Raw genomic sequence first — 15719 nt, forward strand, 5'->3', positions numbered from 1 at the left:
TGCTGCCTATTAATCTGTGATCTAATTTTTATGAGTTGGAAGCATATGTTGAATGTAGAACATCCTTTCAGAAAATTTTGAAGACAAATGTAAGTTATTATTTAACAGACAGCAATTTTCTCGGTAATAAAAGAGTTATTATTCTAGGATAAATATACAATTTAGAGCTGAAGCACTAATCTCAACACCACTATTGTTTGCTTCTCTATTTTAAAATATCCTTAAAATGTGGTATATTTACACAATGAAGTATTACTCAGCTGTTTAAAACAGTGACATCGGGAAATTTGAAGGAAAATGATGGAACTAGAAAAACATCCTGAGTGAGCAACCCAGACCATGAAAGACAAACATAGTATGTACTCTCCTATAAATGGATATTATCTGTAAAGTAAAGGATTGCGATGCTACAATCCACAGCCCCAGAGAGACTAGGAAACCAGGAAATCTGATGCAAGGCAAACTCCCATGAACCTACAAGATTGACCTCAGCTAAGATTCCAACCAATAGTGGATAGGTAGCCTAAGCTGGCCATCTCCTTTAATCAGATTTGAAACCTACCCCAATTGTTATCTGAGCCTTAGTCCAGTAACTGAGGGAAACAAATTTAGAAAACTCCAGTAAAACACTTGGACAGAAATTCTTTTGAGGAGAAGAGAGAAGGATTATATGAACCCAGCAGGGAAGAAGACATAGGGGTGGGGTAAGTGGGGTGGGTAAAGAGTGGAGGGGTGTTAGGGTCATCATAAAGGAACTTACAAAAGTGACTGCTCTGCTCATGGGAGCTCACAGACTATGGACTGTGGACCACAGCTAGGGACCAGCCTAGGCCCTCTGTTTATGTGTCACAGTTCTGTGGCTTGGTCCACTCATCCATCTCCTGGCCATGGGGGAAGAGGACCAGTCCCAAACGCTTTGGCTGGGTTTTAAATACTTGTTCCTAATGCTGGGTTGCCTTACCCAGCCTTAACACAAGCAGAGGAACTCAGTCCTACCTCAATTTGATAGTGGGTGCCATGCTTGGTTGGCACCCACGGGAGTATTCTGTCTTTTTGAGCAAAGATGGAGGAGGGGTGGATGGGGTGAGGGAGGGGAGAGGAGGGTTTACTGAGGTCAGAATGCATATTAATGAATGAATTTAATTAACAAAGTTTATCCTTATTAACATACTCTTAAAACAATACAGCCATTCTGATTTGAGTTACCTCAGAAAAAAATAGAAAATTGATTTCTCTTTCTGAGGAAACAGAGTCTTAGTGAGTTTTCAAAGTCTGTACTTAACCTTTATTATTAAAATAACTAATATCAAACATTTCTAGAGTCCTGCAAATTTAATCTTATCTGACTTGCCATTTATTAATAATATCATAGGGTACACTGATTAAACATATCCTACTCTTTGTAATAAAACAAGTTCTACTATTATTTTATTCTTCAAAATTAATTCATATGTATACCTAAAGCAAAATTTTCATTTTAATTTTCCATTTGTACTTTAAAATGTCTCAGTATCAGATTAAACTAAAAAATAAATCATTCCTGTTTTACATCCTCATAAGAAACGATTCATTCAGTAATTCACAGCTCCTGCTCACTGAATTTTACTTTTTAAGGGACTTTGAAATTCATACAAATGAAAATTCATGGCCAAAATTGGTAGAATGGTTTTATAAATATATTGTGAATACATGTACCAAAGACAACGTTTGAAACAGAAATGAGTATTTGATTATCTATTATGACATATTTTAAATTAAAAAATAAACTTCAACTAAATTTTAAATATATATTAAATATTTATTAATATTATTTATTTTATTAATTATAATATTATAAATAATATATATCAAATATTTATTAATATATTAAAATTTATGAAATTTAAATATATATTAAATATATATAAAATTTAATCCAAATTCTGATTTTCTAACTTTTTTCCTTTTAATTGTGATTTTACAGTTCTGGGAATCAAACTTTGAGACTCAGTCATATTAAGCAAGAACTCTATTGCTAGACTAAAAGGCTACTTTTTAATGAAGAAGAAATGCTAGCTACCATTTCTAGTTCATCTCCATACCAAGACTTCTTTATATATAATTTTTAAAGAGCTCAAGGAAATTCCCCATTTTAAAGTTTATGACATTATGCTTCTGCCAACTCTGCAATCATGTGAGACAGTAGGCTATTGCCTGTTAGTGAATGCCTAGATCACCTGCACATTTACAAACCATTACAGCTCAGTTGTTTCGTATTTCTCAAAGTTACAAGACAAATATATTCAAATAAGTTAAAAATAGATAAGCATAACTACAAAACACTCATTATCTCAGTAAAATATGGGGGATAAACAACCTGTGTCTTTAAAAAATACACTTAAAGGAAAACCAATTTTAAAAAGTTGCAAACAGAAACCATGTATGTGTGTGATTCTATGAGTGTGTATATGTATTATATATGTATATTTTCTTCTACCCAGTATCCAAAGTTTCATATCAAGACTCTTCCTTTTTGGTTTCAAGGAATACATAAAAGTTGCCTTTAGAACACATCTTCTCCCATGACCCTTTCCCACTAAAGGTGGTTTCATTGTTTTATTTTATTGATGTTTATTGAACTCTACATTATCCTTTTAATAGCTAGACTACCTGCACACTCAAAATTTTATACTTGTGTGTTACTATGTACACGCAGTGTATAAAGCAAAAGGTGGTGTATGTCATCCAAGCAGTCACCTATAACATTTAAGAATAACACCTTCTGTCAATCATGTCAATGGACTTTTTAAGTTCACTTATAGTTCATATGTCTGTACAAAACAATGCTGGAAGTTCTATGGACAGCGTAAGTACCTATGTGAATCCAAACATGCTTCCTGTAAGAAGGTAAAAGATGATTACAGAAAGGAAATGGGAAATGCTGGTGAGCTCTTCCTAGATGTCAGTTAGTCAGGTTGATAGTGTATCACACAGCACATCAGTGTTAGACAGGAAGCAGCTGCAATCAAAGTTATCATTTTGATTCAATCAAAGTGAATCAAAGTCATTCACTGAGACTTTAAGGGAGCTAAATCTGATAAACTTGAGCCATGTGTTGTTCATGTTTTGGTATTTCTATGATGAAACATCATGTCCAAAAGCAAGTTGGGGAGAGGAGGGATTTATTTGGCTTACACTTCCACACTCTAGCCCATCACTGAAGGAGGTCAGGACAGAAACGCAAGGGTTAGAATCTAAAATCAGGGGCTGATGCAGAGGCCATAGATGGCTGTTGTTACCCGTGACTTTCTCAGTCTGCTTTTTATTTTATTTTTTTTTTATAGAATCCAGAACCACCAGCCCAGGGACGGTACCACCCACAATGGGCTGGGCCCTCCTCATCAATCACTAAATAAAAATACACCCTAGAGCTCAAACTTACAGAGACACTTTCTCAGTTGACTTTCTCTTCTTTCAAATGACTTGTATGAAGTTGACCTCAAATTAGCCAGCACAGGCATGCTTCTTATGAAATCTCACCACATTCAGATAAAGCAAACAGTGATTAAAAATAAATCAATAAACCATTTGCTTACATAAACTGGATATCACTTATTTAATTTATAGACTCTGAATTTTGTTTCTCAAGCATGAAGTGTCAAGGAAATCATCTGGAATCAGCTGCTTTGTAAAAACTGTGATGTTCCAAAATATCAAGCTCCTCTTAGTGCTTAACCTTTATCCTTGGGGACTGAGGATATTGTTCAGTGGTTAAGCACTTGCTCAGGAATACAGTTTGGGTCCCTAGAACCTATGAAAATGCCTGGTAGGCACTATGTCTGCCTGTAATTCTACATTTAAAAGATGGACACAGGGGATTACCAGAGCAAGCTAGCTAATATGAATGGCTAGAGACATGACTTTTTATAAGAAACCAGACCCGACCTTATTTAAACGGTCAAAGAACAATTGAGGGTTGCTCCTAAAATTCACTGTGGACCTCTACATGCACATGCATACATGTGCAGGTGATCCCCAACGTGCACCTACATACATTCAAATATGTAGGGACACACATACATATGAATTGAACGTAGGGTATTGTATATGCTGGGCATGTGCTAACCAGTGAGCCACACCCTAATTCTTTATTTCTGTGTCACCAGTTTGAACATAAATTAATTATTTGAGAAATTACCATTTCAAGCCACCTGATCATCCTTAAAATCAACATTACACGTTTTCAACAAGCCTCAGTATAAGGCATGTAATAGACAGTAACTCTTTGTGAAATAAAATTCTTACATCTAATGAGGATCTAACTTACCGGTGGATCCGCCCCTTTGGAACCAGTCAGCCCTCCTGTTAGTGATTCGATGTCCTGAAAAAGGGAAAAGGAATGATTTTAAATACTCCCCAAGAGCAATATCCAGGCCCACAGGGTGTTGTCCTTGGCAGAAAAGCTTGGATGCTACAGTTATTTTTGTTTCCTGACAATATGGGATTCCACAAAATTATTAAATAGGCTACATGTAAATATCTAATCATTTACTCTAACTTTTCATAATCTGTAAATGGAAAAATAAAGATAAGCGGGCGATGTTTGTTGAAATAGGAAAAGAAAATGGCTCTAGACAGGGAGATAAATGCTTTGTCTTAAAGAGCTAAAGGGTGCACAGAACAGCGAAGGAAATAACCCCAATCAATGTATTATTCTTCAGAACATTACTTCACCATGGTACTGCATCCAGAAAACTTTTAAATTGTCTATGGTTCACTCTGTAATGCATGCATAAAATGCTAAGTGATATGGGTAGCTTTGGTGTCCTTGCAAAAAGATTAATTCTTAATGCTGAATTAACAGCTACAAAAGATAACACATCGAAAATGATTCTCCTTGTCGGAGTTATTATGAGTGGAGAAATAAAAGATGCTGTCATGAGTTTCAGAGGCAGCGATTTATAGAAATGAGTTCTAGGGCTTGATGTAATTGATACCAATCTCATAACTTTTCAGAATAAACTGGAGTGGCAGATTTTAAAATAAAATCTCACATGATTTTAATCTCCTCTCTCTCTCTCTCTCTCTCTCTCTCTCTCTCTCTCTCTCTGTCTCTTTCTGTCTCTCTCTCTCTCTGTCTCTCTCTCTCTCTCTCTCTGTCTCTCTCTCTCTCTCTCTCACACACACACACACACAGACACACACACATGTCTGCTCAAAGGTATCCTGCTACTAGCCATACTTGACACTGCCCCCCTGACAAGTAGATAAAAACACTATGAAATATATTATCTTAATCGAACCTTAGGTTTGAGGTACTGTCACATAATATCTAAGGCAGACCCTGTCCCCCATCTTACTGTAACCTGATTATCTGATGTTTTCACTAATGTGTTACACATTGTCTTTACAATGTTTTACAAATGTCTCGATTTATAACTTTCTTTTTTTCTGTTATGTTTAAAACTCCATGAAATTGTTTCCACATTGGAACATATAACCCGAGTAACACAAATCCTGTTTCTTCCGCAGCATGGGTGGGGGTCTGGCTCTTTTTCCTGTCCTTGGAACCTTTCCCCACTCTACTGTATTGGGTTGTCTCGTCCAACCTTAATATGATAGGGCCTGGTCTTATTGTATCTTATTAGGCTATATCCAGTGGATATCCCTTGGAGGCTGCTCCTTTGGGGGGAGGGGGTGGAGGAGTTGTTTCTAAGGGAGACAGGAGGTGGTGAGAGGAAGTGGGAGGAGCTGAGGGAGAGGAACAATGTAGACAAAATGTAATGTATGAGAGAAGAAAAACGTCAAAAAATAAATTAAGAAATCTCAAAATGAATCTGTGTTTCTGGGCCACTGTCACTATAAATTTGACTCTATAGTAAACTCTTGTTTCCTTTGGGGATAAGAGCTGTGTTTTGAATTGAGTAGTGAAATAAATAATAAATACATAATATAAAAATACATAAATAGTACCTTGATGGAACCCAAGCATGAAAAGTCATGTCCAACATTTTGATATTTTAATATGATGTTGAATCAAATAATCAAGTCACAAACAAAACTAAACAGTCTCCTCACCCAATCCTCTTGTGATGTTTAAATAAAGGTTACTATTTTATATTGGGCTATATTCACAGTCTCTCAGTCTCGTTTGTTTCCTGACAGAGCAGTTTGCCTTTTCTTTTGCCTGCCATCACTTTTAAAGAGTTAGAAAAAATAGTCGTTTTTCTGATAATTTTTTATAGATAAGTATAAAATCATTGGTAAATATGTCTGTTCTGTTATCTAAATGTATTCAACAACACATGAGAACAAATACAACAAATCCCAGCGTGGAGAGGAGAAAGATGGGCAGAAAGATGGATCGGAAACTTCATCCCTATCTGAGGAGCTATTGGCATTTCTTGTCTTCTAGAAGGGCCAAAGTCAGGTTCCTCTTGAAGCATAATCCTTGGTCAGTCAACCTTGCTCCAGTAGCAGAATATATATCCAGGAATATTTGGAGAGCTCAAGTTGGTCTTTGTGGAGTGGGGGAAAGATAGAAAGTAGGGTGGTGTATGCTGATTAGTTTTATGCCAACTTCACATAGTTAGTGTCTTTTGGGAAGAGGACACTTTTCCTCAATTGATAAAACATCCTCAAGAGACTGTCGGGAGTGTAAACAAACCTTTTGGATATAATTGATGTAAGAGACCTCCACTCACAATGGGAGGTGCCAACCTATGGTATTATGGTCCCTGGTGCTTTAATAAATGCAGACATAGTAAACCATGAGGAGCCAAGCCAGTGATCAGTATTTCTCGATGGCCTCTGCTTTAGTTCCTCCTCCAGGTTTCTGCTCTGAGTACCACCAGTGACTTCCCTCAGCTTTTAGACGAAACAAGCCATTTCCTCTCCAAGTTAATTTTGATCATGGTGTTTGTCACAATGATAACCCTAGCTAAGACACTTGGGGAAAAGGGTGGATCTGGGAAGAGTATGGGGAGGCAGTGCAAATATGATCAAAACACATTGTATGCCATTCTCAAAGAATTAACATATTTTTTAAATCATAGAGGCAATGATAAAATTTACTGCTGTGACATTGGCTCACTAAAACATTCAAAACCTATTATTTTTACAAGGTGTAGAATTTTCTTCACTTTATTGTACGCCTTATGTAGGCCCTTGCTTACATCTCATAACATTCATCATCTCTAGTTTTTTCTTCAAAAAATTAATAATGATGACTTCATATTAATAGAGGCCTGAATACTTTGGCAGATCTGGGAGAAAGGTAAATAACAGGGACTGAGAGTAGTTGAAAGTTGTGTAACGCTTGAATATGAAAGAATAAAATACAAGAATAGTGCTGTTTGTCAATGTCCAGCAGGCGATGGATGCCACCCTGAAGCCTCCAGCAAGATTACCACACAGCAGAGCTCAGTAAGCATTTATTGAATGCAGAACGACTGAGCAAATGAATAAAGCCTGCGATATCATTCTGACAAAATCTCTGAAGCTCGCCGTATGTGTGGTAAGACATTTCTTATTTTTATAAAAACGCATTTCTCGGAAATCATAGCACGAGGCAATAGTGTTTGCACAATGTGTCTTCCTAAAATTCAGAAATGAACAAAATAATGAATTACTTACCCAAGAACACACAGCTGGTGAATGTAGGAAAAAGCTGTTGAAACCAGTGTTATGACCTCAAGCTTAGTTTACTTTGGGTTCTATCATATATCACTAATGAGACACCCACTTAAGGGACTAGCCCTCAGCTGTGGGATGTCAGATTGAGGCATTACATTTCTATACATACTAAGGTTTTTAGCTCATGTGAAGGGATGAAATGAAAAAAGAAAAAAACCTAGACAACACACAATTTTCTCCAGATGAAAATACTGGTTATAGACATGATACCTATAACATTAGACAATGAATGAATCAATGTTTGGGACATTAGTAAAGGTGCCTAGCATAAGGAAGTACTTCCAAGTTGTTAAACATCAATAATGTTTACTTTTCTGTAATATTTTTTGTAAGTTCACAGCAGAAGGAATGGGTAAGAGAAGATATATTTTTCTTTTAAGGAATCATTCAGTTTTCACATGATGCTTAATAGAAAATAATCTTTCACTAAAAAAAATGTACAGGCTACTTAAGGCAAACATCCAATTCATAAAGTTGAATTTCTTAATGAGGCTTAAGCTGTTAGTGTTTCTTTGGCAAAATTAGAGGGTAAATTTTCTGAGGTAGGGGGCAGAGAAATAGAAAATGCATAAACCAATTTTATAAATATCACCTGGAGATGCAAAATAACGTTGCCCAAAGTTCTAAAAAACTAAGAAATTTTTTCTTTTACTTTGAGTGTAGTTCATCTCAAATCTGCATTTTTTCCAGTTCTACAGTTAACTCCTTCCATAAGTAATTGATGAGTATAAAATGTGGTTGAGGTGATATAGTGTTCTTAGGAGAAAGATAACGGTAAATAAAGTAAGTCAAAGCTTTTATAGAATTCAGAGTATTGTGGGAACTCACAATATCAAAGAAAAGTCAATCACCAAACATACTTTGCTTAACCAGCATAACGAACCACACCACACCTGAAGTATGGAATTCAGTCTGTGATACACTTCTGACTTAAAGTTTTGCTTTTTAAATCTAAGGCAGAGCCAATTCACGAAGCAACAAGTGAAGGAATTCTGAGAAGTGAAGGGTTAAAACACAGAAGTTGTCACAGTAAATTGTATAGGGTGACAGTAATTCGGAGATGTATTTTATCTCAGAATGCATATTAGGTTCCCACAGAACCTAGCTGGGCAGCAGTAATTAGCATTGACGGAGCACTTACTATGCTCAGACTGCTACTGGCACTGTCCCCTGTTTCGTTAAACAGCAACTCAGCTCTCTTTCCTGGTCTCAATTCACACTTTCCAAGACATTCGGTCTGGGTCTTTTTGTGTTGAATGACGTAAGAAAGGTCATGCAACTAACTAATAAGCAAACAGATTTAAATACTGAATCCAGAGACAATGCCTGTCAATGGCTATGGGCTCTTGCATCAGCTCAAGTGTGTGTAGGTAAAGAATTAGAAGGGCTTGCTGGAATGCTGCATAGTGACTTGGGAAAGAGTGTTAATATGTGCTAAGCATCTGAAGAACTGAAACTGGGTGAAGAAGCATTTGAGGCAAGGAAGGTCTCAGCAGGGAGAAAGAAGAATCTTTATAGGTAGGTGTATTTAACATTAAATTTAGCAAATATGTCCATGTTTCTGATTTCAAAGTGTCCGCTCCAGATTCAAATCCAAGGGTACCATATCACAGGAACCAAATATATGGTTGTGTCAATAGCGCACACTGTAAGTATTTTTCAAGGAATTCATAGATTTACTTTCCGTCTTTTCAAGGAGTGAATATTTATATCACAACTTTTCATCTCTTCCCTTGTATGTCTAGCCTGAGAAAGAATACCGTTAACAAATGATTGGCACTATCTCATCTCTTTTTCAACTTTTGCAGGTGGATGCACCTCCTGGCTGCCACAGACAAAATGTACCCAACATAAGACTGCTTTCTTCTCTTCCTTGGCCATTTCTGCCACAAATTTACTATGATCTAATTTACCATTCTGTTGATATTTCTGATAAGCAATCTTGCTATCTGGGCTTCTGGCAATCAATTGCATTCTCTCACAATTAGTTCATTGTTCCTTCTCAATATTTAATCCATCTAGTTACTTCTGTTCCTATGTTTTGTCCCTAACCAGTATTTACTACTTTGGTTTACAGCTGTGATTCATTTCCTCTTACCCAACTTTCTCAAAATCTTGTGTTCCTTGAGCTTTCATTTCCATTCTTGATCTTGTATGAACTCATCTCTAAGTCTGAAGAAAGCACCTGCATTACTCAGAGGCTTATTTCTGTGTGTTTGCTTGGCTTCTTCCCCAGGTGTGCTGACTGGCAAACTCTATGATGAGTTTGATTCAGGCTAAGGCTGAGAACCGCCGTGCCAGAGGAATGGATCCCAGGGCAAATAAGTATAGGTTACCGGTGTGGGAGGTCCTTCTGTCTATGTGTTGCCTTTATTGGTTAATGAATAAAGAACTGACTTGGCCTATACCATGGGAGGAGGAAGGCAGAGTCAGAAAGATGCCAAGGAGCCACCGCTGGAGATAGACATGCTGAAACTAAGCTAGTAGGCCACAACCTTGTGGTGATATACAGATTAATACAAATGGGTTAAATTAATATATGAGTTAGCCAATAAGAAGCTAGAGCTAATGGGCCAAGCAGTAATTTAATTAATACAGTTTCTGTGTAATTATTTTGGATCTAAGCTAGCCGGGCAGCCGGGCAGAACAAGCAGCCCCTCCTCCAGACAGGTTAGTTCAGTTCTGAACACTGAACATTCCTACCTACCCTTCTTCTCTCTGTGTGTACAAATTTACATTTTAATTTTTTCTTTTACTACACATTGCATTATACATCTATGCAATATACGTTATTTTACCCACTATTACCCTCTTATCCTACACTCTCATCGACTAAACCCCTTCTTCCACATGCCTCCTTTGTCACCTCCGACATTTGTCCTTTTTGTTTACTTATAGCCCACTTTGTTTATATAAGACTGAATGCAGGAGTATGTACTTACTTTGAATAGGGAAATTCACCAGTGGTCATGATACTTTAGAATATGATTGCTTCCCTTTTCAGAAGCAATTAATTGCCTATAGCTCCTCAGAGAGCAAGGAAGCTTCATAAGACCCCCTCATTACATGATAAAATGCCAATGGCCATCAATTGTATAGATAATTTACAGGTGGCCTCTGCTATTCTAAACTCATGGTGTCATGTCCAAAAGAAAACGCTAGTAAATGTGGGGGACCCTGCTAGCTCCACTGCAGGTATAGAAACAAACCACAAGAGGCAAGAAGGAAACTCCACTCAGCAATACTTAAGCAGTCTGGTTCAACTTTTCAGAGTCTGACCCTCCAGCAGTTCATTGTAAGCATATTTAAGCATAGTACAATCTGGAATAAAAGTTTGCTGGTGTAATAAAAAAAATCCCTCCTGCACAAGAAGGCATAATTGCATCAAAACTCCACTCAAAGTACAAGCCACTTCTTCCAAGAAGATGAGTTCTAGACTTAGGCCATCTGTGTTATCTTAAGGACAGAGGGATGAACCTGGCATGGTTTTAGTCATACAAATAGCATAGAAGCATTTGGTTTTTAACTACCTCTAATTCTGTCAATGGGAGCTTACGGAAACACCTGATTAAATAGACAATACAAGGGACATCTACACTATTAAATATCTCTCATCCTGACTGTGGAAGCTTAGGGGAGTTCCTGGACATACAGATAATACAAATGTCTCAGCCTAATAGACACCTCTGGCCCTATTTGATAAAGCCTGCCCCTTCATATAATGCAGATAACTGGGCTGTTAATCACTTTCTATTTGCAGGCTTCTGGGTGAATGCTGGATTCTAGATCTTTTTCTTTGAAAAGTCAACATAGATTGCTCAACATTCCAGGTTTCCCAAGTGTTCTGTGAATGGTAGAACCTCTGTGCTCCCAAAAAGCAATAGCTCCATTCTGGAAAATAGTACCCCCTCCAACTTCTTACTAATTTTTTTCTTTCTTTTCATGAATTTAATATATCTATACAAAATATTATCACTTTATTCTTCATTTCTCCAGTTCATCTTCCCCTAATATTTCTCCTAAAATTCCCTCTTCCGAATTTAAAGTCCATTTATTCTTTTCATAATCCAAAAAGTTTGATCAGTTCTGTTCATATGTGCAAGGCAATGAGACCTTTAATGAAAACTTCCTTGTGGTCATATCCTCAATAAAGAATGACTATTACTCCTACAACAGCTATCTACTGTCAGTCATAAGGGGTGGGGACTAGAAACAAGCTGCTCCATGTATTCCAGGATTTTTGTGGTATTGATCTTGTATAGGTCTTGTGCAAGTAACATTTGTCATTATTAGATCATAGTTCTGATAGCCATGTTATGTCCACCAGACAGCATGCCACAGTACCCTCAATCTCCTCTTCTCTCTGGCCATGAGTGGTAAATGAGTCAGTATAGATGTCCAAGTAATGAATAAGCACTGAATTTCTTTTCTTAGCACTTTGACCAATTGTGGATCTCTCCATTAACTGCTGCCCATGGTAAAAGGAGCTTCACCGACTGCTGAGAACAGTCCAGTTCTATCATCCATTTTTAGAGGGTAATTTGACAGTAGAGCTATTTAGAAAAAGAGAATAGGTCCTATACTAAGACATATGACCTCCATAGCCATTGGTTTTTTAACAGAATTATATTACAAGACTTGAGATTACCTTCAGTAGAGAAGACTTCAAATTCAATTAGAAAACAGTAGTTAAATGACTTGCCAGTTATTAGAGTGAGTTTAGGTTAGGGCAGTATTGCAGTACATAGGTTCCAGCACTAGATGAGACCATCTTGCCTTTGTCCCCCAGAAGCCTGCAGAGCACCTTCCCAAAACACAGAAGCCAGTCAGTGGGGAGGAAATTCCCCTCTGCCTTGAGATTGGTGTCTCTATGTACTTTATCAAAGAGTGTGATGTCTTCAGCAATAGGTTCATGCTTTGTAGTAATGAAGGCAACCAAGGATAATGACATCTTGTGCTGTTTTGCAGACCTTTGGGCCCTCTGTTAGGAAGAACTGATAAAGAGAAATCTATGCCTTGTACTATGATTTTTCACTTAGTAACCATGTCTTCTGCGAGTGATACTGTATGCCAAATATCATGACTCTATTGGATCTCTCTCTCTCTCTCTCGCTCCCTCTTTCTCTGTTTTTGCCTCTCCCCTCCCTTTCTTCCCTCCCCTATCTCTGCTTTGCATTTTAAATACCTCTGGAGCACAAATGAAAACTAGGAAAGTAGAAAGGGGGCCTGTTGGAAAAGCCTCTTCAACAGGGAGAGAACAGTAGATCTTATATAAAAGTAAGGTAGTGAGGAGGAACACTGGGGATGAGAAGGCTTAAGCAGGGAAGGGTGTGAGAATATGGGCTAAGGAGTGGAGGGGAGGGATTATCCTAAGATAAAAGATGCAAAAAGTCAAATGGAAGCCTACTATTTTAAAATAAATGAAGAATAGAAGAACACATGTGAAAAGAAGTAAGGGTAGACACTGGGTATTGAAAGATCATGCAGAGGCAGGAGTGGGGTCATTGGAAAGCAGAGCAGCTAATGGGTAGCTGGTAAACCAACACTAACGGTGTAGGAAAGGCCCTTATGGAAACCCACCAATTAGTAAGATAATGTCAAAGTTCACCTTATAAAGAAAAGAGTTCAAATGGGATTATCAAACATGGGTCGTCATTGTGACTCCACGAATACATGAGTTATTAAATGAAAATTGCAATACAAGGTATACGATACCACCCTATCGGTCAAGGAGGCCCAAGGTCAGTACCTTCTTTGTCCATAGGCTTTGTGAGAGGCTATTCTCAAATTATATTCACTACTCTTTCTGAAAAATTGTTCCTGCTATCACAGTGGATCCTATATTGCATCATTATGATAAATGTTTGCTTCTGAGTTTCTGCACCACAGAGTCTTCTCTTTCAAAAATAAATAAATAAATAAATAAATAAATAAAACAAAAAGCAAAACATCAAATAAAAACATTCCTGCTTCTTGCGTAAATCTATCTCTTATGAAGACTCAATCAGGCGTCATTTTCTCTCAGGAGTGTGGCCTGAGTCCCCCTGCCATGAAATTGGTTGGGGTTGTGGCTTCCCCAGAGCCTACTTCTTACTGTATCATTTATAATTATCATTTTATTCATTTGTCTTTTGCCATTCGTGTGAAGACTAAATAATATGAGTGTCTTATTTTCTTATATTTGTATCTTCAGCACTTTTATCATACAGCAAATATATGCTAATATTGATAACTTAATTTTCAATGTGACTTTTCATGAAGTTCTACAGTTATGAAACGTTATGAAAATCACTAATTGGCTGACACTAGTACTTGGAAACAATTCAAAATATGCATTATCCCCATATTAGTGGGTTTTCACTTTGATTGTGTATTGGTTTAGTTTGTACAAATAAGCCATGAAGAATATCATTATCTTTGAATTTATCAAACAAACTGAACTCTTGAGGAGCAACCTGACAGCAGGATATTTTTGGTAACACAGCAGATATATATCAAAAGGGAAAATGGCAAGGACTCTTCAATTATATATCAACTGCAAATTCTGCATGTGTGAAAACAGACAATTCAGTGAATAAAGAACAGTTTTAGTACTTAGTTTTAGTACTTCTGAGCTTTATCACCATGGATAAACGGACCAATAGTTCTTATATAAAGGAAATTCTGTCCTAGTTTCTAGCTTAGGAAGTTTTTAGTTATTGGTTATAATAATCAATGCAATTAATATTATTTTATTAATCATAAATTAAATAACTTCTACCCACATATTCAACTTGGAAAGTTCCAAGCTTATTGTAGTAATTAATAATGTTTAACATCCATATAAAATTTTATCGATAACCTATTGATAATTTGTTGAAAATTATCAGATAACAGTAAGTCCTAATATTAGTAAGATTAGGGACAAGATAGATTGCACGTGTGGAAAACCACAATGGGCTCTATGAATAGATTACATAAGCTGTAATACACTGAAGTAAACAAACAGTATAATGTACACAGATAAAATCCAGACATAGAAACACTTTGGACTCAAATTTTTCTAGGAGTTCTGAAATTTGATTTTTCCGAAAGGACAAAAATTTGTAAATTGTTTTATTTCTTCTAGTTATTCTTGTCATTGTCTATAAATTCTTGATCCATTTTGCTTTTGAATATATAGTGCATATTCTTCCGGGTAAACTATAGCAATGATCTTTCAATAAAGTAGTTATTTATCTATTGGTTATTGCATGCCATAAAAGTAGTCATACTTTTGTTTCTATTTTTCCTGCAACAATCTGCTACCATATGTTTAGATGCCGATGCAGACAGAAGTGTGTTAAAATGTGCAATATATACTAAAAAAGAGATGTAAAATATTTGGAAAACAGTACCTGGGGTGGTTGGTTTCACTTGACAATTTGATACAACCTAAAATCACATGGGAAGAATATCAATGAGGGATGGTCTAGATAAGATGGGCCTGTGGAGAATCGTCTTGATTAACTAAACTGCTGTGGGGAGAGTAAGCTGACTGTGGGTGGCACCACTCCCTAGACTGGGATTCTGGATGACACTAGAGTGGCAAAGCAAGCTGAGTGTTGACATGGCCAGATTCAACAGTCTCTCTTAGGTTTCAACACAGAAGGGAACAGAACACCTATCAGAGAATAATATATTTCCATCATTTCTAGCTGCAAATGACTATTTTTCCTGGGTGATCTGTAAATAAACTATAATCTTAATTCAAATGTGACTACAGGGCAGACTTTCTTATGAGGTTCAAACAAAACAAGGCAAATCATATGGGAAATCTATATGTACTTATCTGCTACCAATAAAACATGCTCCTAATTATAAGCATTTTAATATTTAGTCTGGCTATACCTTTTCTCTCTTACATTTATATATCAATCCAACTAAGAACAACAGTTTTTATCATGAGAACATGGCAAAAGAACAGGTGTTTTATTTTCTAACACATGAAATTCACACTTCTAAAGAAGTTAGTAAAGAGATGTTTTTTAGCTAAATATTAAGTATTTCATATTCAGATTGATTTT

General features: G+C 36.7%; 1 protein-coding gene across 10 annotated transcripts in view; it reads right to left on the reverse strand.

Moving 5' to 3' along the window:
• Positions 1–15719, reverse strand: part of Ppfia2 (PPFI scaffold protein A2) — a 405005-nt gene that overhangs the window by 320553 nt on the left and 68733 nt on the right. For all 10 annotated transcript variants that reach the window (XM_085683362.2, XM_048418915.3, XM_048418908.3 and 7 more), the window contains exon 3: positions 4307–4360. In XM_085683362.2, coding sequence (XP_085539488.2) covers positions 4307–4360 — 54 coding nt within the window. The remainder of the gene's footprint in view (positions 1–4306; positions 4361–15719) is intronic.

Source organism: Myodes glareolus, chromosome 26 (assembly GCF_982192425.1).
Source record: "Myodes glareolus chromosome 26, mMyoGla1.1, whole genome shotgun sequence".
NCBI classification, from domain to species: domain Eukaryota; kingdom Metazoa; phylum Chordata; class Mammalia; order Rodentia; family Cricetidae; genus Myodes; species Myodes glareolus.